The 17,357-nt window shown below is 53.6% G+C and overlaps 6 protein-coding genes across 6 annotated transcripts; 2 read left to right on the forward strand and 4 right to left on the reverse strand.

The window, feature by feature from the left end:
• Positions 1-381: 381 nt before the first annotated feature.
• J4E85_008238 (uncharacterized protein) lies at positions 382-1,274 on the forward strand (the record flags this gene model as incomplete). The annotated part of the gene is made up of 2 exons (XM_051472464.1): positions 382-522; positions 591-1,274. The coding sequence occupies 2 exons, from the start codon at positions 382-384 to the stop codon at positions 1,272-1,274; spliced, it is 825 nt and encodes a 274-aa protein (XP_051323929.1).
• A 1,875-nt stretch (positions 1,275-3,149) lies between these two features.
• J4E85_008239 (uncharacterized protein) lies at positions 3,150-3,935 on the reverse strand (the record flags this gene model as incomplete). Its single annotated transcript, XM_051472465.1, has 1 exon — positions 3,150-3,935. The coding sequence occupies one exon, from the start codon at positions 3,933-3,935 to the stop codon at positions 3,150-3,152; it is 786 nt and encodes a 261-aa protein (XP_051323930.1).
• A 961-nt stretch (positions 3,936-4,896) lies between these two features.
• J4E85_008240 (uncharacterized protein) lies at positions 4,897-7,955 on the reverse strand (the record flags this gene model as incomplete). The annotated part of the gene is made up of 2 exons (XM_051472466.1): positions 4,897-7,383; positions 7,434-7,955. The coding sequence occupies 2 exons, from the start codon at positions 7,953-7,955 to the stop codon at positions 4,897-4,899; spliced, it is 3,009 nt and encodes a 1,002-aa protein (XP_051323931.1).
• Positions 7,956-8,280: 325 nt separating this feature from the next.
• J4E85_008241 (uncharacterized protein) lies at positions 8,281-10,206 on the forward strand (the record flags this gene model as incomplete). Its single annotated transcript, XM_051472467.1, has 2 exons — positions 8,281-9,303; positions 9,352-10,206. 2 exons carry the CDS (start codon positions 8,281-8,283, stop codon positions 10,204-10,206), a joined length of 1,878 nt encoding a protein of 625 aa, XP_051323932.1.
• Positions 10,207-11,600: 1,394 nt separating this feature from the next.
• J4E85_008242 (uncharacterized protein) lies at positions 11,601-13,868 on the reverse strand (the record flags this gene model as incomplete). Its single annotated transcript, XM_051472468.1, has 4 exons — positions 11,601-12,911; positions 12,959-13,335; positions 13,386-13,549; positions 13,597-13,868. 4 exons carry the CDS (start codon positions 13,866-13,868, stop codon positions 11,601-11,603), a joined length of 2,124 nt encoding a protein of 707 aa, XP_051323933.1.
• Positions 13,869-15,801: 1,933 nt separating this feature from the next.
• On the reverse strand, positions 15,802-17,260 carry J4E85_008243 (uncharacterized protein; the record flags this gene model as incomplete). The annotated part of the gene is made up of 2 exons (XM_051472469.1): positions 15,802-15,872; positions 16,054-17,260. 2 exons carry the CDS (start codon positions 17,258-17,260, stop codon positions 15,802-15,804), a joined length of 1,278 nt encoding a protein of 425 aa, XP_051323934.1.
• Positions 17,261-17,357: the final 97 nt, after the last annotated feature.

A 17,357-nucleotide genomic window follows, 5' to 3' on the forward strand; every position in this document is an offset into this window, starting at 1 on the left:
CTGAAATCATCAATTATGTTGCCGACCACATGTCGTCTTCTGAATCTTCAATTGCCTGTGACCTTCGGTGTGCACCAAACTCCGAGCCCGCGCTAGTGTACTGTAATACCCCGACTTCGCGTCATCATCGCGGAATGCTTTCCGAAACGCCCATACAATTTCCACATCGCCCCCAAGAATCTCGCACGCCAACTTCGCAACATGTCCTTCACCCGAATCTCTCGGGCTGCTATACCACGCTCCTTTCGCTCATTCTCCACGACCCGGACGCGCTTCCAGACCGCGATACCGTACACGCAATCATGTCCGTCACCGAGCTGCGAGTGCGCAGCAACGCCTCCCGATCTAGACATTGATCGCAAGACACCACTGTTGAACACTATGGCGGCCTACTCTGAACAGGTCATATTCTGTACCGGGAAGGAAGACTGGGTCAGCAACATCGAGCAGGAGGAGGGCGAGACCGGGGAGTTTGTAAAAGGGCTCAAAGGTGTGATTGGAAAAGGCGGTCCTGGGTTTGATGTAGGTCTGTTTCCCAGTACGGTCATTCTATGATACTTGGAATGCTGACACGTCGCCGCATCATGTAGCCATTCACGAACGTTCTCATCACTGCTTCCTCTTTACCGAAAAGTGAAAAGGCAGGCGCGACAACGGCATTGCTATTCCCGAGCTTCAAACGCATACCGGATATCCCACATACCCCCGAAGCATTCTCCAACTTCGCGACCGCATACATAAAGGCTCGGAATCTCCATTCCATGCACGATGGTCTCTCCGCTGAGCAAAAGTCTCATCTCCTTCGCGACGAGTCGAAAGCGACCGAATTGCCAAAGGCGGAAAGCATCACCAAACCCACGATCCTGATATGCGGCCACGGTGGCCGCGATCAGCGCTGTGGTATTCTCGGGCCCTTATTACAATCCTCGTTTCGATCTGAGTTTCAGCGGAGAGGTATAGATGCGGATGTAGGCTTGATAAGTCATATTGGTGGGCACAAGTATGCTGGCAATGTCATCATGTATCTACCTCCCAGTTTGGAGGGCAATGCATTGAAGGGTTCGGGCATCTGGTATGGGCGCATAGGGCCTGAGAATGTCGAGGGTGTGGTTGAAGAGACGGTCGTTAGAGGACGCGTCATCACAGAGCTGCTGAGAGGGGGTGTGATGCAGGGTGGAGGAAATATTGGGAGGATGATTGAGACACAGTTGAGGAAGGATAATGGGGAAGAGGATAGTGGAACGCTGAGATTGAAGGCTAGGGCGAGAGGTTGAGGGTAGGCTCAAGAATGTCCAAGCGAAGCACATCCTGGATAGTGATGACTGTAGTAGAGCGTGCACAGTCTCAAATACTGGATTTAATGTCGTCAGCCACGGTCAAGATTGTGTCAAAGAGCATCAACATCGTCTCTGTATTGAGACCGATCAATTGATCTGTTGCGATCCTTCTAGAATGGTCTGCACATGAGGGGTGGCTAGCAAGCGCGTCAATGCTGGTCAGTGCGTTGATCATAACCTCTCAATTCTGATGTGCTTCACTTTACCTCCTCATCCACCTCAAACCTTCAATCATGGCTACTCAAAATATCTCACTCAAAATCAAGTACCGGGGGAGTGAAGGTGTCATGAACATTCCCTCCTGGGACGGCGCTGCGAGCGTGCCCACCAACCTATTGGGGGCACCATTGGAGGTTCGAGAGACGCCCGAATACAAAGCTCAGCTTCGTTCTACACTCTTGGATATCGAATCCAAGCACCGGCTCCGGTGTAAACAGACAGTTTCCGGACATCCGTGTATGTTTTGCGGCTCGAAGGCTACCGATTTGCTTTTCAGGCCGGAGTGCCTGCTACATCTTGATGCCCCGCAAATCACGACAAACGTTTATGCCACTTGCAGGAGCCGGTCCTGTAAGACAAGAGCGATTGCAGCACACGATGCGATGATTCAAATGACCACGGCCTATCTCCAAAGCCAAATAGATAACGGAACTCCCTGCCACTGCGGGCGGAAGGACGGAGCAATGAGATGTGCCAGATGTAGGGTGACGAGATATTGCAGTAGAGAGCACCAGAAAGCTGATTGGAAGAAACATAAGCGTATTTGCGAAGACCTGAAGTTCGCGAGAGAGTACTTGGAGGAAACCTGCCAGGCCTGGAAGCTCCTTGACGAGGAAGAAAACGGAACATCAAGCACCTTGACATCCATTCCCAACACGGCTCCAGGGCAGCAAAAGAATAACAAAGCTGAATCGAGTAAAGGAAAACAGCAATCTGGGCCTAGTCAGCCAAGCAACAGCGCCTCGTCGAGCAAGCAGAGCCAGGGAAAAGACAAGCCAAAGAGCACAGCACAACCCAAACCAAGAATGCGCACCGTACGTATGCACTGCACGCCTCTAAGCTTCCAAGAAGTGAAGCCCTGGGACTTTTACTGCGAGATCCCCGCATCTCTCATTATTCCCCCGGAAATGCACTCGAGCCCACCCCCAACATACGAGCGCGAGTTCGGAGAAGCCATGCCTCCAATCATCGCAGAACACCAGAACGAGTTCAACACAAGGAGTGGTCCAAAATGCTTAGTCTGCAAAGAAGCCTCGACAAGATACGGAAAGACTTTCTGCGTCTCTCAACTACACACGCCGGAACCGTTTGTTGTCATTGGCATCGTGCCAACTTGTGGTACAAAGAAATGTGTAGATGGGGCTAGCGAACTGATGAAAGTCTTCAGAGCGGACCAAATGAAGTATGATGCAGAGCACGCCTGCAAGGTGTGTGGCAAGTTCGAGGGGTCAAGGCCATGTTCGAAGTGTGGAATTAAGTGGGCGATGTATTGCAGTGCTGAGCATGAGGAGCGGGACTGGCCGAATCACAAGATGTTTTGTAAGGGCCCCAGTATGGCGCGTAGCTGCGAGGTATGTGGCAAGTCTGAGGGGCTAAAGCCATGTTCCGCGTGTAAGTCCGCGAGGTACTGTAGCGTTGAGCATCAGAAGCGGGACTGGCCGATTCACAAGGGTATCTGTAAGGCCTTGAAAAGTGTTCGTGATCTTGCGGAGGAGACAGGACATTTGGGCTTGGAATGAGGAACGTTCATATTGTGATCACGTTCAGAAAGCAAAATCAGCAACTACATGTATAGCCCTCCGTCCCCAATGCTCAAGCAGATCGGAAGTGTGTACCGATGTTGAATCTGCCACCCTCCTCGTACCCAGACCCGACCGCCGCTCCCTCGCCCTCTATCTCCTCCAGGGCCTGCTGTGCCGCCTCCGCCAGGCCACCCGCGAACATCTGTGTAGCCGCTATCTCCTCTGGTAGCTGGGCGTACGCCTGGTCGGCGGTGCCTGTCATCATCCGCGCCATCGCGGTCTTGCAGTCGCCGCTCGTCACTTCGCCCGGGTATTCTCCTCGCTCACGCCTAGCCTCCACGGCTGCGACCAGATATCCCATCGCGACCTGGTATCTGCCAACGCTGTGGCCGCTCAGCTTGCGCACGTCACCGGCAAAGCGTGCAGGCCAATCGCATGGAGCGACCAAATTGCCTTCACCGTCGCGAGGCGCGATCCACGCAGGCAAGATCTCGCTGTCGTCACCCAACTCCCAATGCTTGCGAATGGCCTCGAGGTACTTCTGCGCCTTCTTGTAGCCGCCAGAAGCCTCGGCACCGGAACCTTGTTGACGCCCACCAAAGGTGGCTTCGATGCGGTATGTCGGGCCCTCGACAAGGTGGTGGTAGTCCAGACGGACTTTCTCATCGCGCTCAGGGTGCCAGATGATGATGGCTTGAGTGGGTTCAAGAACCCCGGAGAAGGTGGCGCGGAGCGCGTTGTAGACCTCATCGCCCTGTTTCAGGCTTGAGGAGACTTGTCCCCAGTAGATGTGGTCGCCGAAACGCATCATGATAAACTTTGTGCGCTCGGCGGGGGTGTTGTATGCGTATTGCATTGTGATTGTTGTTGTGATGGTGTGTAGGAAGTGTGTTGTAGTAGGTAAGTAGTGAGATGATGAGGTAGAAGGATTAGAGAGAAGAAGTCGAAGGCAGCAAAAGAAAGCTTTTGTATCCTATTACGAAGCGCAGAACTAGCAAACAGGCCTTCACCGCGGATAATTCCTCGGTCACTGTCACTTTGCGTAGCACGCGATCTCAAACGCGTCTTCACCTTCACTTCCACTGCTCCGTAGTCACCGCACCTCCGCGCAAAAAAGATGCTAGAAGTTCATATATTAAAGATTGTTACAAGCTGAGTTCGAACAAAAGGCAAAAATATAACAATACTTCGGAAGGATGTTATGGCTTGTTTCAAGATGTAAAGACACGTATCACTCCACTCGAACCTGCAGGTCTTTGCTATATGAGAATTGGCTGAATTAATTACAATATATAGGACAGTCAAATTGAGCTCTACAGAGATCTGAGTTCGCGCTGTTGTGTTGTGAGGGAGCGCGTGGTGAGAGCAAACGCGCAAACGCTCGTTGCCATGGCGTCGCGGTGAGAGCGCGCGGCCACCATCAGACGGTGCAAGAACACCATGAGTTTGTCTCTGACTGCAGCATACATCGTCGCGTCTTGTTGCGCGTTACTCAGCGAAAGCCACGCCTGGAGGTATCCGCGATTTGCCCCGATGGTAGACTCATTGGACGCAAGATCACGTATCCAGCTACCCAGGACGTGAGCAACAGCTTGATAACAACAGGTTCTTTTGTAGTCAGCCAGCTAGGCGATGAAGAGCAGCATAGTATAACGAGCTCCTTTGTATTCGGCAACCCAGTAAAAGGATCATAGCTTATAGCTAGGCTCCCTCATGAGTCGTGACCAGCGACCTAGAAGTTGAACCACAGCTTAAGACAACAGGCTCCTTCATAAGCGGCAATTTGAAGAGATGTGAGATTGTATTTATACATATGTTCATCGACCCTTCTCCAACTTAGGCTTCTTCGGCCCAACAAAATTACATAGCGCACCGCCGTTAACAGCAATGACCTTCCACCCCGCCGGAACGACACCAAACTCCTCACTCTCTTTCTCCGTCGCACTCAATTTCCAGATCTTTCCTGTCCGCCTATCGAACCATTCCCTCCCTTCTAGAGTCTTTACCAACTCACCCAGCACAAACTTGGTTACAGCTTGAATATCTTTGGGGTTGACCGAATCGGGGAGTTTTTGGATATCCACGTCGAACTTGCGTTTGCCGTCGATCTGGACTACGCATTTGCGCGTTGTGGTGAGGAGCGGTATGATGGCGAGATCTGCGGTTGGGAAGCCTGTTGCGAAGACTGTTGAGTTGCTGCGGTCGTTCGTCTGAGTCGCAGTGCAAGTGTTCAGTTGGTGCCAGGCTTCCTCGGCGACACCAGGAGCGATTGGGGCGAGCATGCGAACGAGGTGGGCCATGGAGTACCATTTTAGGGTTGGTGTGACCGGAGACGCATGCGGCGTGTCCCAGATAGTGTTTGTCAGTGTCATTAGATCGCTGACGACGGTGTTGAGAGAGTGTGTTTGCGAGTACGATTCCGTGACACTGGCGATGATTTCTTGTGTCTTGATCCAAAGCTGAGCCTCATCTGATTTTAGGGTGGACACCAAGGTTTCGCGTGTGGCGCTCTCAGATTCGCCGCTTGTCGAAGCATCTTGTAGGATACTGAGGAGCTTCCTGTCAACCTGTGTGGGTATAACGAACTCGTCTATCACATCATCCGGTATCCATGGTGCGGTCGACAGCTTGATGACTCGATGTAACCATCGTTGTACGCCAGTGATCTTTTTCTCATCCCACTCAAGCACATCACTGACAGGTGCTTGGAACAGCATGTGCGCGCGCGTGGCGTCTGCGCCATACTTGGCAATCGTGGCACCTGGATCCACTCCATTGTACTTGCTCTTCGACATCTTCTCGAAACTAACGTTCGGAGTGACTCCACTGGCCTTAATGATAGGCTTGGAAGGATTGATCAAGTCGACTTCATCGGGGCGTAGGAAGCGACCATTTTCGGGGTCTGTAAACGTCTCTCCATGAACCATACCTTGCGTGATGAGACGCGTGAAAGGCTCGCCATTCGTCAGGTGACCCTTTGGCCATGTTGGAGTGGTTGCCAGAAACTTGGAGATGAAGCGCGCGTATAAAAGATGGAGAATTGCGTGTTCTACGCCGCCGACATAGAGGTCCACTGGCATGCCAGTATTGGTCTTTGTCGGGTCGACCAAGGCCTGCTCGTTTTTCGGATCTAGGAACCTAAAGAAGTACCACGACGAGTCCATAAAGGTATCCATAGTATCAGTCTCGCGCTCAGCAGGCGAGCCGCACTTCGGACAAGTGGTCTTCTTCCAGTTCTCATCTTCTGCTAACGGGTTACCTTTGCGGCCCTCGAAGAAGCTGTCGGGTAGGTTCGGTAGCTCAACCGGAAGGTCTGCCTCGGGCACAGGAACAGCACCACAAGATTTGCAGTGGATAATTGGAATAGGCGCACCCCAGTAGCGCTGTCGACTTATCAGCCAATCACGGAGTCGCCAGTTTGCTTTCTTCTCAGCCGGCTTTCCAGTTTCGAGAATCGCTTGTACAACCGCATTCGCGGCTTGCTTTGAGGTCATGCCCCCGAAGTGATCTATGTCTGCAGCAACAAAGCCTTTTTCGGTCATGGGTACGTCCTCACCACTGCGCGGCACAAGCGGCAAAGGTAGTGAGCCTTTCTTGGCAGATACGACGACTCTGACTGGCTCATCACCGACGTTCTTTCGCCAAAACGCATGGTCTCGGGTGTCGTGACCTGGTACACCCATTACAGCGCCAGAGCCATAGTCGTCCAAAACGTATGGAGCCACATATACAGGTACAGAGGGTCCTGTAGAGCCTTGAACATGGGCGAGGGGGTTGCGCGCTACAATATTCCTCAGCTTGAACCCTTCCTTGGTGTCCGAGGGAAGGTCCTTTGCTCGCTCCATGAAGGCGCGAAGCTCTTTATCTTCGATGGCTAACTGCTGGACAATCGGGTGACGCAAAGAAAGAGCGATATACTGTACTCCAAACAGCGTGTCAGCCCTGGTAGTAAAGACATCGACAGGCTCAAAGCGCATTTCACTATCGGTCGAGACGATATCAAACCAAAGTTGCGCGCCTTCAGACTTGCCGATCCAGTTCCTCTGCATGGCAAGAACCTTCTCAGGCCACCTGCCGTCTCGCGCAAGAGCGTCCAGGTCCTTTAGCAAGGGTTCTTGGAACTCCTTGATTTTCAGAAACCATTGCTTCAGCATCACCTTCTCGACCTTTGCACCGGAGCGCCAGGAGCAGCCATTGGCATCTACTTGTTCGTTTGCGAGGACGGTTTTATCGACGGGATCGTAGTTCACGAGAGATTTCGCTTGGTAGGCTAGGCCGCGCTCATGGAGCATGAGGAAGATGCGCTGGGTGTGCTTGTAGAAATGGGGATCGCACGTTCGTATTTCCTACATACAGAGATCAGCCCATGCCTAAACATCCTGAACGGTTTCCATACAGCGTCCCAGTCCCAGCGACCACCCATTTCCTTCATCTGACTCTTCATCGTCTCGATGTTCTGTAGCGTCCACTTCTCCGGGTGTACCCCTCGCTCGATGGCTGCGTTCTCAGCTGGTAGACCAAACGCATCCCAGCCTATGGGGTGTAGGACCTTGTAGCCCTGCATGTGCTTGTATCTGGAGAGAACATCGGATATCGTGTATACCCGCAGGTGGCCTAGATGGAGGGTGCCGGAGGGGTATGGGAACATGGGCAGCACATATGCGTCTCCCCTATCGGACTTCCGTAGGTCGTGCCATTGGGCAGATAGCTGGTCCCAATGGGGTTGCCATTTCGCAGTGAGCGATTCGACCTTGATTCCCTCAGCTCTTGACTTTCTCTCCAGCGTACTCGCCCATCGTAGGGCTATGCGTGGTCGGAGGACTGTGAGGCGTGGAGGGCGCAGCCAGCCTACGGACTGCAGACTGAGACGACGCATCACCTGGGCGTATGCGCATGGCGTGGACGTGTCGTATTCATGGTCTGGAGGATGCGCGGATCTACGCCAAGCATCCAGTCCTGAACGACTCCCACATTTTTTGGATGCAGCTCTAGCGCTCAAACGGGAGCTAGTCCCATGACGGCATAGGAGCCCGTCGGTTTCAACAGCGCATGCAAGCTGCACCACTCATACACGGCAGCGGTGAATGCTTGAAAGGGGTGCTGGATACTGCCCCTACACATACCTCGCGCTTTATATTATAATTACCGTCCATGGCTAGCAGATAGGGTTGCGCGCATCTCTCCCACATCCCCTCCGCATCATGGCCGCCGGTCGCTACTCCAACCTCCCACCGCCGACTCGCGATTCCCTCGAACTCGCCTCGCTGGCGTCCTCGTCGCATCCTTCCCGGCGGACTTCCGAAGACTCTTCGGCCTCAGGCGCGCCTTCCTCACGTAGACTGTCGTTCGATGATGAAGACCCTCTGTCAGAACTGAATCCGGCTGGTCACGATCCGAACAGACCACGGCACAATCGCTCCTACAGCGTGTCCTCCGCCTTCGATTTCGCACCGAACCTATTCCCTCTCTCTAGCACCGCGCAGGGATATACAGCACTGGGCGCGCCTTCCAATCCAGCATTAGACCCGTCGAATGCGCTTAACGGCGGCTCATTGGAGAAGAACAAGAGCCTGACATACCTCAATGGCCTGTCATTAGTCGTTGGGCTTATAATAGGGAGTGGCATCTTCTCTTCGCCATCTCAGGTCAACAAAAATGCTGGGTCGCCAGGCGCGTCTCTCATAGTCTGGATCGTCGCTGGAATACTGGCATGGACGGGTGCCGCGAGTTACGCCGAGCTCGGAGGCGCCATACCACTTAATGGCGGTGCCCAAGTCTATCTGTCTAAAATATTTGGAGAGTGGGCGGGATTCCTGTTCACATGGTGCGCAGTCGTGGTGCTGAAACCCGGCTCGGCAGCCATTATTGCCATAATATTTGGAGAATATCTGGTGCGAGCTATTATTGGCGCCGAAGCTGTCGACGCAAGCACATGGTTGAACAAGGGCGTGGCTTTGGTGGGACTTGTGGCTGTCACGCTACTCAACTGTGTGTCCACGAAGCTGGGCACACGGAGCGCCGACGTCTTCATGTTCCTGAAGTTCTTCGCACTTACGGGAGTCACGGTCATCGGTATTGTAGTTGCGGTGACCGGGCTCTCATACAAGGGCGATGCGAATGAGGACTGGAAGAATCGCGGCTGGTTCGATGACACGAGCGAAAACGTTAGCAACTGGGCAGTGGCACTCTACGCCGGGCTCTGGGCCTTCGACGGTTGGGACAATGTACGTCAAGCGATTCGAAACTCTGCCCACTCCTACTAACGACACCAGGTAAATTACGTCACCGCCGAGTTCAAAAACCCAACCCGCGACCTTCCCCGCGTCATCCACACTTCGCTCCCGCTCGTCATACTGTGCTACATCTTAGCCAACATATCCTACTTCCTCGTCCTCCCGACCTCGGTCATCGAATCATCCAATACCGTCGCCGTAGCCTTCGGGTCGCAGGTCTTCGGTCCTGTTGGCTCCCTCATACTCGCCCTGTTCGTCTCTGGGTCATGTTTCGGCGCACTCAACGCGACGACCTTCACATCCGGCCGCCTAGTGTACGCCGCCGGTAAAGAGGGCTATCTCCCCGCCCTATTTGGAAATATCGGTCTAGGAAAGAACCACCGAGCAATCCGCTTGCACAGCATGAACGCAACGCAAGGGAAGAGCAAGATACCAAAGAAGCTAGTAGCCTGGTTCGCGGATGCCGACGCAGGCTTCTTCTTCACGCCCATATCCGCCATGGTGCTCAACGCCCTCCTCACCGCAATCTACATCGTCGTCGGCTCTTTCGACACCCTCGTCACCTTCTACGGTGTAGCAGGATACGCCTTCTATTTCCAAACCGTACTCGGCCTAATCATCCTACGCGTCCGCGAACCCGATCTAGAACGTCCATACAAGACTTGGATTACTACACCCATCATTTTCTGCTGCGTCAGTCTCTTCTTGCTGAGTAGAGCCGTATTCGCAGAGCCATTACAGACTTTACTCGTTGTAGCCTTCATGGTAGTAGGCCTAGTGATTTGGTTCGCGTGGGTGGGGAGACGAAGGGGGAAGGAGCAGAACAAGTTCCGTATGCCAGAAGAAGGCAACGAGAAGGTGGGCTGGAAGTTCTGGCAACGCTGGAGGCGATGAAGGGGAAGAAATATTGCCATTCTGTTGTATACTAAGCGTCATGGTTGTATAAGATTACGTAGAAATGAAGAAATGATATCAACGTGTACGTCTTCTGTTCTGCCGTCGTCGTCATCCGCGTCTTGTCTTCCTCAGGCCTCCAGATATCTCGTTACGAGGTACGATGAGATGTCGGCATCGATTGGCCCGGTCCACAATGGCAGACTGGCAAGTCAAGACCCTAGCATCGTTCGTCTCAAGTCTGGTATTCCAAATCATATCCTGGTCCGCTCGAGGCCAGCTAAGCCGGAACCCGGGTGGAAACTCCAAGCGTAGATCCATCGTTTTCCATTCGCCTCCTGTTTCGAGCGGAAACCATGATGGTGTGACTGGCACGTGGTCGGAAAGAGTGGCCGTGAACAGGTTACCCCAGATGTGCCTACTGTGGAATTTTGAAGGTACCGGCAGGATGCACCTCATACAAGAAAAAGACTGAACAGGTCTGCAGGCTACATTAAGCCAAAACCTTGCAAAGGCGGTGACCTAGCGCCAATGTAGGCTCCAGGCTGTTCAGTCTTTTTCTGGGTTGGCGTGGATGTAGGATCGTACATACCTTGGAAGTATCATTTACGTGACAGTCGAGGGCGGCAACTCGGGTGAAAGCGAATTCTGCAACGGAGCAGAGTTCATTATGATGTACGATAGTAATGCAATATGGAGAAGGTTTTTATTTGTTTATATTTCTGCTCCTTTCAATCTGATCAAAGAGACTAACAGAGAATCGGGCTATACTACTCAAAGGCTCAACACCTTCTATCTCCTCGGGTTATTAACAAGAGCTCATGGAAGAGGCAATGGGGGTGCTAAGCGAGACGTGAAGAAAGATAACAGTGGGAAGACAAGGGGGGAAGAGAGACGAAGAGGAAGAGGAAGAGATGGAAAAGGTGATGGTGTGGGGTATAAAGAGCGGACGTGCCGTGCTCATTTCCGTAGCAGGGTGCGCAGCACCTGTGGTTCGTGAATGAATGTTCGTATCGTAAGCGACGTGACGGATGGAAGGTCGAGAGTCAAGACCTTGCCTGACCTGACCGAAAAGGGTCTGAAGTTCCCATGAACCTTCATGCGACAAAGGGCAAGCTGGGGTTGGGGCTAGAACCCTGACCAATGTGCCGAGACGCTGTGTCGCAGGAGGTGTTGTGCAAAACATGAAACCGAAACCGTAACGCCTGTGTGGGTATGTTGCCCAGACGCGAACCACCCAGAGTCGCGAGAGCAAAGGAAACAAGAAATTTAGAAACTCGCGTCTTCCCAGTTAATCGTACAGGCGGCTCGTTGCCGATTCCGGTCTAGCAGTAAGAAAGGAAATAGGGTTGGGAAAGGTACCCTCGCGCGTTTCGTGTAGCCTCAGGCTCCGCTTAGATCCAGCCGTTGCGTGGCGTCCGTTGCATCGTGCCCGCGCCAAGTGGGATACGGGCTGTAGGTGACGGAGCGGCATGGCCACTGTTCGTTCGCGTGAGGTTGTTGACTGACGCAGGTGTGCCTGGCTGCGATGATGTTGTAGGTGAACCAACTGCTGTAACGGGTGTCACAGGGTTCATGCGCAGTCCGCTGATGCAGGCAGGTTCGGGGACAGCAGGCTTTGCCGGAGTAGCAGAGGGTTGAGGGGAGGCTGGCGACTTCGGGGGTGGGGAGGGTAGCACCTTCTCGCGTTGGGCCTGGAGGTAAGCGCTGGATTGACCTGCCGGTGTGATGGGGAAAGGTGGAGTCCGCGCTGGGCTGTTCGCTCTGGGTCGTGTTGGCGACTCACCACGCGGGGGAGGAGGGGAGAATACGCTAGAGCTAAGCATCTCCTGCGATGGCGATGTGCTGGTCGTAGAAGGCTTCTGAATCGGAAGAGCCAACGAAGCTTCACTGCTGTCGGTAGCACCTCGCTTCAACGGAGGGGTCTCTCGTTCAACCCGTGTGCACTTGGCTGCTGCAAGCGTGGCAGGCGCAACTGAGAAGCGGAGACCAATTTGGACGGTTGCACTGCTATCGGTACTTTGCATGCGTTGGTGCCGTTCTGCAAACGGTAGTTTGGGCTTGCTCAGAAAATCCCAAGCGTCGCCGACATTCGTGACCGAGCCGCGTCGAGTAAATCGTCGCAGGGCAAGCTTGGAAACAGAGGAACCGTCTGACGTAGCCTTGGGGTCGTAAACGGTTGGTGGAAGACGAGGTACCTCTTCAGCGCGTGTGGGAAACAAGGAATAGCTTTGGCTTCGTGTGCGCTCGTGTTTCGTAGTTTCGTTGTCGAGAGCAGGTGGAAGAGGCCACTTTGTGGGATCGATAGGGCTTCCAGGTTTGGTCGATGCCGGTGTCAAAGCCCGCTCTGGTCGTTCAAAGTACTGGGGATCAAAGTCACCACGGTTCTTTTCTGGCCCAACATCGATCAGACCCTGTTGACTGTGTAAACGTTGAGTTGTCTGCAATGCCATCGGGCCACTGATCTGCATCTCCAAATCGCTAGGGCCGAAGAAACGGATCTTTGGTCGTTGTTGTTTCGCGGGCGCCTTGAGTTCTTCGATGGGACGAATGACCATTCGTGTCGCGTTCGTGCGGAGGAAGAGGTGGAAGAACGTGATGACCATTCCCGACGAGAACAGCGAGATTTCAGCGACTCGAGAAGCGGCTAATGCTTCCATGAATTCTCGGCGAAGAGACTGTACTTCCACAGGGATGACGAGAGTCTATGACTGTTAGCTAGGGAGGCTAGAGAGGTAGTGCAGATACTCACGTAGATTAGTGCGGTAACGATCAAGAAGTAAGTCATACGTGAAGCTGAGATTCGCTCATTGTGGTCCAGGTCCGGCGTTCTCATCAGCTGAATACTGATCATAGCGGCTACCATGAGCAGCAGAAAAACAAGAATTGAAAGAAAGATCAGCATCAGAAGATCGTACCGCATGGGGAACCAGATAAGCCCGCCAAAGCAAGTGTTCGGAGACGGCCAGGCAACAGTCGGCATCCAGGAGAGAAGCAGCATGAACGATACAACGGCGATACAGATTATCGTGTTCCACTTGCCGCGTGGGGCGAATCGGTCTTGTTTGTAGGCCCTGACTGCTACCTCGATACCGAAGACCAAGGTAATGAATCCGATCAGAAAGATAGCTGCTGTTCGTTAGTCTAATTATTCGCAAATGCAGTGTATGCGAGCGTACCAGGAAATGTGACCATCGCAAGTCCGCGGCAACTTCTAGAGAACACGCTATGAAGTGTAGTGCCCTGCACTGATACGAAGATGATTTGTTGTAGAACTGCACCGCAGGCCAACGCAAGGGGAAAGGTTTCGGCAGGGTGGACATTGTGAAGAGCATTGAATCTCCTAGTTCTCGTTAGCAATGTCGCAAACTCCGATCATGCTATACTGACTTCTTTCTTGGGAGAACCTGAAGAGCTGCAGCTCGTCGCGCATCCGACACGATCCGATGAACCGTCAACAAGGTCAAGGCAAGGCTGAAAGCTCCAAGGGTAAGATGTGTCGTCCGAAGCGTTTGTACCTGTTGAAGCTGTAGACTCGCGATGAGAGTCCTCGTCGTGTTTGATTGCGTCCAGGGAACTTGGCGAACAGCTGACGTGTTGAGAGTTAAGTTGAAGTGCGATCGGACCTCGAGCTGAGGGAAATGGTCGGCCCATGATTCCATCTCGCCGGCTCTAGTTACAACGGGTGTAGAAGGAATAGAATTGTCTCGCTGGTAACCAGCAGCGGCTGAAGAAAGGAAAACGACTAGGTATTCATGGAGACCGTGTGACTGACGTCGTAAACGAAAGAGTAACCAGCTCAGCGTCAAAGAAGGAAATGGCTAAGCCTGCCAGCAGAGCAACGAAAGAAGGGGAAAGAGCGTGAGCATTAGACGTAAGAGACAAGAGACGGGTATGAGACTCCAAACGGTATATGACAAAACCACTGGGCGGTAGCTGCTGCGCACGGTTTCGGAACAGCGGTCCTCAGGCGTCTATCCGGTCATTGGCTGAAAAGACCCGCATTAGCAAAGATCCAGCCAGTTCATATTACAGGTCGCATCTTCCCGCAATGGGTGGGAGTGGGTTTCAACCTCATGCGAGCCACCCGCATTCTGCCAGGTAGCCCGGCCAGCGGAAGCAGCGAGACCCGCGTAGGCACCGTTGCGCCGAACAGCAGCCACCTGCCTTGGAAAGACTCTTGTCGCTCTCGTAGCTGCTGTGATATGGACCGGGTTGGACAGGTTCAGCGCGACGTCATTGCTTGACGTTGCCGTAGCGGCCGTCTCCACATGGTCCGCCGGTGAACGTGCCTTCGTTCTCAAGGCCGCAGACCCATCTTCGTCAAGTCGTTCGGCCTGCTGAAGCGCGCAATTTCATCTGACGCTGAGCACTATACTTGGGTTCCTGGATAGCTATTTCCAGCACGGAAGCGCTGATGTAGACAGTGGCGCATCGTCGGTGGTGGTGAGGTGGATGTGGTCGGACTAGAGTTCTGATGCTTGCTGGGTTTAGACTGTGCCGCAGATCGTCGCTTCGACCCTGTCCGAGACACAGCGAACTCCAGAACCCCTGCCGGGTCAACGTTCGCCGGGGAAGCCTCGCAAGCCCACGACACGTCCGTGGCAAAGATGGTTAGCTGGAAGGTATAAGCAACATATTATAGAAAACGGAGGGTGATGTGTAAAGCCACGAGGCATTGCTGCATTGGGCCTAGTGCGCAGGTCGGTTTACGCAGGCGACGTATAGGAACGGTTCGCGGGCGTGAGATTGAAGGATGCAAGACCCATCAGCATGCAAGACGGAAGGAACCGATTGAGAAGCCCAGATGGAAGATCGTGTGTTATCGCAGCCCAGCGCACCTGGGCCTCCACAGAACTGACTTTCAAATCACTGGTATCGCCGAGTGGTAGAGGGTTGTGCTGCAGAAAAGCAACATACTCGAGACGTAAGTCCAGCGCCGAGAGCGCGACACCACACGGTGATCAGTATTCACATCATTACACTCCCTGGTAGCCGCCGACAGGTCTAATCAAGGCGCCTACACAGCGGGACAGTCACGTCTACACCCAAGCACTCCAGACGTCTCGTCACAACCGCCGTGGTCTGAAGTTTGATCTGGCAAGCCACCAAGACCAAGATAGACCAGAGAGGGCTTTGCAAATCTTACTACAACAGGCAGTGTACGAAGTTCGTCAATGCATTGTGGTGATCATACTAGGAATGGGAACTTTCCAGAATACGAAGGCACAGCCTCTACGTTGCCACAGCCACAGCACGAGGCACAAGGGTGTGCTTCATAGTATTCTCCGATAATGCAAATCATGGGCCAGATGGATACAAGCAGTCTAATCGGGTCTTGTGATAAGGATCAGGCCTGATAGGACTGGAAGTTGTAGACTGGGACTTGATTTTGCTGCTCACAGGTGTCTTGTTGAATGACACGGTCGTGACAGGAGGGTATTATTTTTTGGAGGGCATTGAACAGGCCTGCAGCCTGCAACCTACAATAAGCCAGGAATAAGCAAAGAAGAAAATGTAGCGTTGATGAAGGCTCCACGGTGTTCAACTTTTCCCTTGAATGGGACTGATACACAGTGCTGCGCAAGGCCTGACTCAAGCCGACTTTGCAAACTCTTCAAGGTACGAGACGAGTAGCTTGGTGCCATCTAGCGAGACGGCATTGTCTAGAGCACGAAAGAAGTTAGCCTAAGTCACTGATTGGGCTTTTCCCCAGGCCGTATCCTAGCTCGAGTACATTCGGCCAGGTCGGCCAGAAGCCGCGTACCCAAGCATGCCTTGTGAAGGCACGACTCGAACCATGTCTGACAGCGGGATCAATAAGACAGGAGTTATAGGGCCACTTACAATTACTGGCACGGATGCCACCTACGCTGCGGTGTCCTTTCAGACCTAGCAGGCGCTTCTTCTCTGCGCCTGCAAGGAAGGCCTTCTCTTTGTCCGCATCCCCACCGTTGACACGGAAGCATATGTTCATTCTACTGCGTACAGACTTGTCTGGCACTACCTGGTAGACATTGGAGTACTTCTCGAGCATATCGTAGATAAGCCTCGCCTTCTCGTTGGAAACATCCTCTTGACCACCAATGCGCTTGGCACCATAGGAGCTGACGAGTCCGGACATGACTTGGCCAGCCACCCAGACATCGAAGATGGGCAGTGTGTTGTAAAGCGAGTTGTTTTTCGCGATGGTGGGGTAGTCGAGCACAATGGGGCCAACTGATAGGTTGAGCTCTCTCATCAGGTCGGGCGAGGCGGGTGTCGAGTGTGGCGGAAGGAGCGACTTCCGCATGATGACGATTGCGATACCCGTGTTGCCAATGTTCTTCTGGGCGCCGCCAAAGATGATGGCGTACTTGCGCACATCGACCTTCCGGGAGATGAAGTTTGACGACATGTCGGCGCAGACCAGGGGTGCATCGTCGCCCTCAAGGCTCTGAGGGAAAGACGGGAACTCGACTCCGTCAACAGTCTCGTTGTCGCAGAAGTACACGAAGGCTGGCCCGCCCTTGGAACGCGGAGTCAGGCTCCACTGGTCTTCCGAAGCGATCTTGCCAAACTTGCCGTCGTTGATCTTGCGCGAGTCGGTGGCCACGTTGACGTGCTTGGCTCCTACAAGACGCGCTGCCTCTTGCGATGCCTTGAGCGACCAAGAGCCGGTGACGAGGTAGTCGAGTTGGAGCTCCTCGTCGACGACCTTGCGCAGCCTCTTCAGCACCTCATCCTTGTTGTCGCCCACCTCTTCCGCAATCTTGGCGCGCTTCTTCTCGACCCATATCGAGACGACGTTGTACACGGTCGCACTGAACTCGCCGCTGCCGCCGCTCTGGAGGAAGAGAATCTCGTAGTCGTCCGGGATCTCGAGCAAGTCGCTCAGGGCCTTCTTGGTGTCGGCAAGGATCTCGTTGGCTTCTGGCGAGCGATGGGAGATTTCGCAGAGGCCAATGCCCTTGTCTTTGTAGTTCAGAAGCACCTGCGAGGCCTTCTCGAGGACCTCGGTGGGCAGGGGTGCGGGGCCAGCGCCGAAGTAGTTGACGTCGGAACGGTTGACCATGGTGACGACGGGCTTGAAGATTAGTAGTGGGCGTGCAGAGTTAGTCGGAGATACTTGGGAGGAATTGATCAAAGAGGGGCGGTTGGTCTGGTGCAAG

The sequence above is a fragment of the Alternaria conjuncta genome (assembly GCF_024043145.1).
Source record: "Alternaria conjuncta strain BMP 0040 chromosome Unknown scaffold_12, whole genome shotgun sequence".
Lineage (NCBI taxonomy): Eukaryota > Fungi > Ascomycota > Dothideomycetes > Pleosporales > Pleosporaceae > Alternaria > Alternaria conjuncta.